Source organism: Pseudopipra pipra, chromosome 19, assembly GCF_036250125.1.
Source record: "Pseudopipra pipra isolate bDixPip1 chromosome 19, bDixPip1.hap1, whole genome shotgun sequence".
Taxonomy (NCBI): Eukaryota; Metazoa; Chordata; class Aves; order Passeriformes; family Pipridae; genus Pseudopipra; species Pseudopipra pipra.
Genome location: NC_087567.1, coordinates 6,113,031 through 6,118,613, shown reverse-complemented (window position 1 = coordinate 6,118,613; position 5,583 = coordinate 6,113,031). Strand labels below are relative to the sequence as shown.

The window sequence follows — 5,583 nt, the reverse complement described above, 5'->3', positions numbered from 1 at the left end:
CCTTGGTCTGTGTTGCTTGAATCTCACACTGCACTTTCCAGCTACCCTGGTTCTGGACAGCCAGGCTAATGCCTTACACTGGAGCAGAAACAGTGTCAGCCTTAAAGCTTCAGTCAGGAGCAACCCTTAAGCATTGTTCAAAGCTCAGCAGCTGCACAGAGAGAAAGCAGGGCACGTGTTAGTGGAAAACTTTTATTAGAAAAAAATCCTTCAATAGACTATTTTGTTTCCTTTCTTCCTCTCCCATTCCTATAACAAACATCCCATGGCTGAAACTCGCTAAATTCTGAAAAAAACATGACAGTTATTGTATAAAACTTATAAAACCTGTTCCTACATGTGCTCAGGGACCTCTCCTGGCAGGTATTCCTGGCTGTGGGAGAGGCCATGTGCATGCAGGTGCAGCCAGCGTGCTGGAAGGATTCTGGGAAAAAAAAGCACTTGGTTGAGCTATTTGTGAGGCCACAGTGTGTTCTGTGACCTGTCCCAGATATCCAGGTACAACCTGAGCTGTGAGATTTCCCTGCTGCCTCCCACGGCTCTGCTGGCTTTGGGGTGAAGCAAAATGTTCTCAGCCTAAACTGTGCTTTCCTTACCACTCATAGAAAATGCTGGTGTGAGCTAGAAGCCTTAGGAGCCCTTTGCTGGCAGCAGCCCAATATTAAGACAGTATCAGTGGGAGAACTTCCTGGGATAAACGTGCCCTTCCCACTGCTCCAAACCTCCGAAGTCAGGCCAGCACCAGCTGCAGCCTGACTGTAGGTGCCCAGGGGCTCTAGCCAGTATAAATCCTATTTACAGGAAGTGCTAGAAAATTAAGGTGAAAAGAAATTCCAACTTGGTACGAAGCTTGCTGGTGAAAGTGCTGGGGACCCCCCTCCTCTGCCGCGGGTGGTTAATCCGTCACTTCGCTGTAATAGTATTTCTGGGCAGCGTCTGTCATCTTCCAGTCAGCAGCACGGAACTCGATGATCTCCAGCAGCAGGAGCTGGGACAGGGAGCTGAGCCCCTCCTGCAGTAGGAAGCCGTCTCGGAGGAGGGAGAAGAGCTCATCCATCCGCTGGGAATTCATCTTCTCCAGCTGCTCGCCGATGCGGTGGAGCTGCAGGACCAAGCAGTCCACCTTCAGAAGGAAGAGCAGATGGCTGAGCACAAAGCAATGGAGAGCTCCTCTGCACCCCCCGGGCTGTGCTCTGTGCAGGTCCTTGGCAGGACAAGGGGCACATCAGCAGCTCTCCCCTGCACTCACCTCTTCCTCCTTCTGCAGGCTGTCGGGCTGTGCCAGCCGGAACAGACAGTCATAAACGGGGTTCACCAGAGCCATCATGGGCATGTTGTTCACCTGCAAGGAGGCAGGAGCCATGTCACCTTGGGGCCAGAGAGGGAGGAGTCTGCAGCTATTTCAAACAATTGTTCCCTTGCTGCTCTCCAAAGGAGATGGAAGTGGGATTTAGTTGTGCTGCAAAATGCCATATTGGTGGGATTTACATTTGAGTCTCCAGGAACCAGAGAAGCTGAACAAATGATGTAAAAAACATCTATTTTTAAATGTAAGCAGATAGTCTTGGGAAATACACTTGTTGCAACAGCATTTTTCCTTCTTACAGCTCTACTTGCATCATTTTTACATCTACCCTAAGCAGGAATCCAAGTTCACACACTGCACAAAGGCCTGCAGACAAACTCCATCAGTACGTCCCCCCAGGACCCCACAGCAACTAAACCAGTCCAGTCTGGGACATCTGGAAGCAGGCAAATCAGAGGATTTCAAAACACCAGGTACAAAATGAGGAAGCTGAGACTTTGTGACTGTTTGTGGAGACTCTTCCTCTGCCTCTCCAGGCCTGTTTCTTGCCTGTAGGTAGCACCAGCCCTGGCAGCATCCTCATGCTGAGAACCAGCTCTGGCCCCCACGGCTCTGGGACTCCCACCCAACACCCCTGGCATCTTGGGATGCCAAGGCCCTTCTGGCACCCCAGGCAGCAGCAGTGGGTGCTCCTGCCCTGGCTCCTCACCCTCAGGTAGTCGAAGATGTTGCAGATGAAGGTGACGTAGCAGATCCAGGCCTGGAGCGAGCGGGTGCGCAGCTCCTCCCTGTCCTTGTACTCCTGCTGCAGCCGGTTCAACAGGCTCCTCCGGAAGATGCTCTGGCCAACTTGTTTGCTCTCTGCCTACAATCCCACAAAGGCAGGATGGAGGGATGAAACAGGGGTGTGAGAGGGGCAGGAGGATGCTGGGGGATGCAGGACCATGCAGATACCCTCTTGTGATTCCCAGGCAGAAATGCTGCAACTCACTGCCTGTGCTCACCCACTGCTCTGGATGCTGCTACTGCACGGGGCAAGCAGCAGGAGAGGAAAGGTGGTCAAAGGGTCAGAGCATGGGGCTGGGGCAAAGCCTCTTCTGGTCTAGCTGGGGGACAACCCACACAACATATCCCAAGTGTTTCGTGGTCTGGCAGGAGCTCTCACCTGGATGATGGTGTAGCAGATCCGCCCTGCCTCCTTGCTGAACACACAGTCTTTCAGGGACTGGTCCACTATAATATTGGCCACTTTCTCCAGGTCCACATTGCTGGGGTCTGCAGAGAGGAGAAACACTGTCAGGACCCAGCCCTCTCTGGGCCCTGACTGCTTTGAGGTGTCTGGAAAGCATCCCAGGTCAGTGCATGGCCTGGTACAGCCATGTTGAAGCTGCACATGGCAGGGGAGCTCACAAAAACCTGCTGACCTTTGAGGGCTGTTTTCAGCAGCTTCTGAGTCTCAGAGTCAAACGACTGTATTTTGTACTCTTCTTTGCCCGTTTCCCCCATGACTGGATTCCTCCGGGGGCCAGACTCAGAGCGACAGATAGGCTAGTGCCAGTCCCTGGGGAAAGAGCACAGAGCTTAGTTGGACAGAGAGGCAAACCTTCACCTGCCATTCAGCAAATCCCCAGTGCTGGAGCACACACAGGCTGTTATCCTGACAGCTCCCCGCCCCAAGGAAACTCCGCTGTTATTAGGGCACCAATTCCAGCCCTAGATCCAAACACATCCTCACTCCTACATCTTTTTAAGCCTTGTTTCCTACCAGTCTATGATAGAACTTCATCTTCAGAGCCTTTACATTCTTCTGATATGAAAAACATGTTACAGACAAAGCAGACCCAAAATATATCTTGCCTCAGAAGGCTTCACAGTGGCTGTATCACAGGGAAGCACACGCTGCTCCCTTGTACCTTTGAAAAACCAATTTAGCTGGTTTCACACAAGACCTGGGAAGAACCAAAGCTAGCATGAAAACATCCAACACACGCTCACCTGAGCACCTCTCCTACCCCAAAGCCAGGCTCCCTCGGCTCCCAGAGAGTCACAGAAAGCTCCACAGCCAAATCCCCAACAGCAACAGCTCCTGTCTTATCCCCCTGCAGTCAAGCACAGCTCTGCGGCACCAACAGAGCACCTAAATAGTCTCTGGATTGATTTTCTTCTGCTCCATGATACAGAAAAGAAAGCAAGAGGGTACCCACAGCACAGAGAGGAAGGGCTCTGACAGGCACACAAGTTGATCTGCTGGATGTGAAATGCTGGGCTGCCAGACCCGCAGCACAAACAGGACAAGGCAATCGGCCAAATGAGTTTTGCCAGCTCGTCAAAATTCCTCGGCCATTACTCACCCTCTCTGCAAACACCGGATCAAAGCCCAAGAGCCCATCACCCTTTAGGGGCATGGGCAGCACAGTGGGCAGCCCGACCTCTCGGACACAGCACTTGCCATGAAGCTGTGGCACCCAGAGCAGAGAGCAGCCCCGTGGGGGTGACAACCTGCTGACACTGCTCTCATAGCCAAAGGTCTCACCTGGCCCGGGACCTGCACAGGTGTCTCTCCCAGGTAGATTCACAAGCAGCTGGGTGCCCTCCGTGCCATGCCTGGTTGGCAAACACCTTCCCAGCTGACCTCTCCTCCTTCTGCACTCTCTCTCTGCACCTGCACTCACTCTCTCCTGCTGCACTGCCAGTGGAGCAGCCCGAGCTCTCCAGCAGCCCCGTGTCCCACCAGCAGCATCACCACGCAGAAGGAACCTGGCAAGAGCTCAGCACTGTACACAGCGAGGCAGGAAGTGCCCGAGCCCGTCTGGCAGCGTCTCTGCCGCCGCCGCCGCCCTGCCCCTCTCCCGGAGCATCCATCCCCATGGCTCCCCGGGACGGGCACGGCTGCTTTGAACTGCCGTGCCAAATAACCCTGCCCAGAGCAAACCACAGCGTGTCAACACCAAACCAGGCGGGCCTCGCCTGCTCTAGAGCCTCTGCTGCCAGGACCACCCTGTCTGAAAGGCTGGTGGCAGTGGGTGACACCGGGCACAGCATCGCCCGTGGGTACCAACTGCTGCTCTGCAGTGATCCCCACTAGACGAGCTGTCCCTGGGACTGACAGGGTTGGGGTCAGCGTCTTCAGTCTGCCGGTGACTCACCAGCCCGGGTGCCAGGGCCATACCCTCCGGGGACACACCTGGCAGGAGGGGCTGGACAAGCCCCGGCCACTGCAAGGGGAGAGACAGCAGCGCAGCGAGTCTCCTCTGCCGCCTCTGAGCACCTCCCCAGGGGCGCTACCAGCCCCCAGGACCCCCGTCCGGCCCCGCCGAGCCGCAGGGGAACGCCCTGCACCGAGACGCCTCCGGCCCGGGACACCTGCGCCACCGGAGCGTCCCGGAGCCCCCGCCGCTGCCTCCCGTCGCTCCACCCCGCGGGGGGCACAAGCCCAACGGCCCCCGGACGGAGGGAGCGGCGGATCCCAGGGAAAGCAGCCCCGCCGCTGCCCCGGGCGGGGCAGGGGGAGCCGGGCACAGCCCCACCGACCTGCCGGCCGCCCCCGCTGGGTCCTCCGGCCGCCGGGACATCGCCGGCGCCTCCCGGGCCCCGCGCCCTCCCGGCACGGCCCAGGTTTCCTCTTAGGTCATTTCCTCGCCCGAGCCGGGGGAGGGACGGGCCGGGCCGGGGCGGGAGAGCGCCGGCGGCAGCGCCACCGCCTGCGAGCGCCGGGGCACGGCGGGGCCGAGCCCCCGCACAGCCGAGCCCCCGCACGGCCGGCTGCTCCCTCGGGAAACTCCCTGGCACTTCCCAGGCACGGCCGGCTGCTCCCCCGGGCACCCCCGTGAAACTCCCGAGCACCCCCCGGGGCACGCCCGGCTGCTCCCCTGGGAGCCTCCCGGGGAACTCCCGACCACCCCCGCAGGCACGGCCGGCTGCCCTCCCCGTTCCCCCGGGCACCCCTGGTTGCTCCCCGGCCCCCCCGGGCCTCCCCGCCGGCGGGTCGCGGGCAGCACCTACCCCTCTATCCTGGTCTCCCGCGGGGCTCTCCCGGCGCTCTCCGGGTGAAAACGGCGTTTATTCCGCTCTCCCCTCCGGGCCAGGGCAGCTGCAGCAGAGTGGCATAAAAAAAATCAATAGGAAAAAGAAAATCAGGAAAGGGGAGATGTGCTGAATCAACGCCCTGCAACAAGAGCTGAGTATGGCATAACACACTTCACGTTTTTCCTCTAAACTCCCAACCGTTTCACAGGGGAAGAGCCCCCAGGGGGTGAAGCCTTTGCAGCAGAGCAGCC

General features: G+C 58.0%; 1 protein-coding gene across 1 annotated transcript; it reads right to left on the bottom strand.

Annotated features, from left to right (window-relative positions):
* Window positions 1-176: 176 nt before the first annotated feature.
* Window positions 177-4,929, bottom strand: MIF4GD (MIF4G domain containing). The gene is made up of 6 exons (XM_064675896.1): window positions 4,838-4,929; window positions 2,731-2,867; window positions 2,472-2,581; window positions 2,016-2,171; window positions 1,250-1,342; window positions 177-1,123 (listed from the first exon to the last, which is right to left on the bottom strand). The coding sequence occupies exons 2-6, from the start codon at window positions 2,810-2,812 to the stop codon at window positions 896-898; spliced, it is 669 nt and encodes a 222-aa protein (XP_064531966.1). The 5' UTR covers window positions 2,813-2,867; window positions 4,838-4,929; the 3' UTR covers window positions 177-895.
* Between the last annotated feature and the right edge of the window lie 654 nt (window positions 4,930-5,583).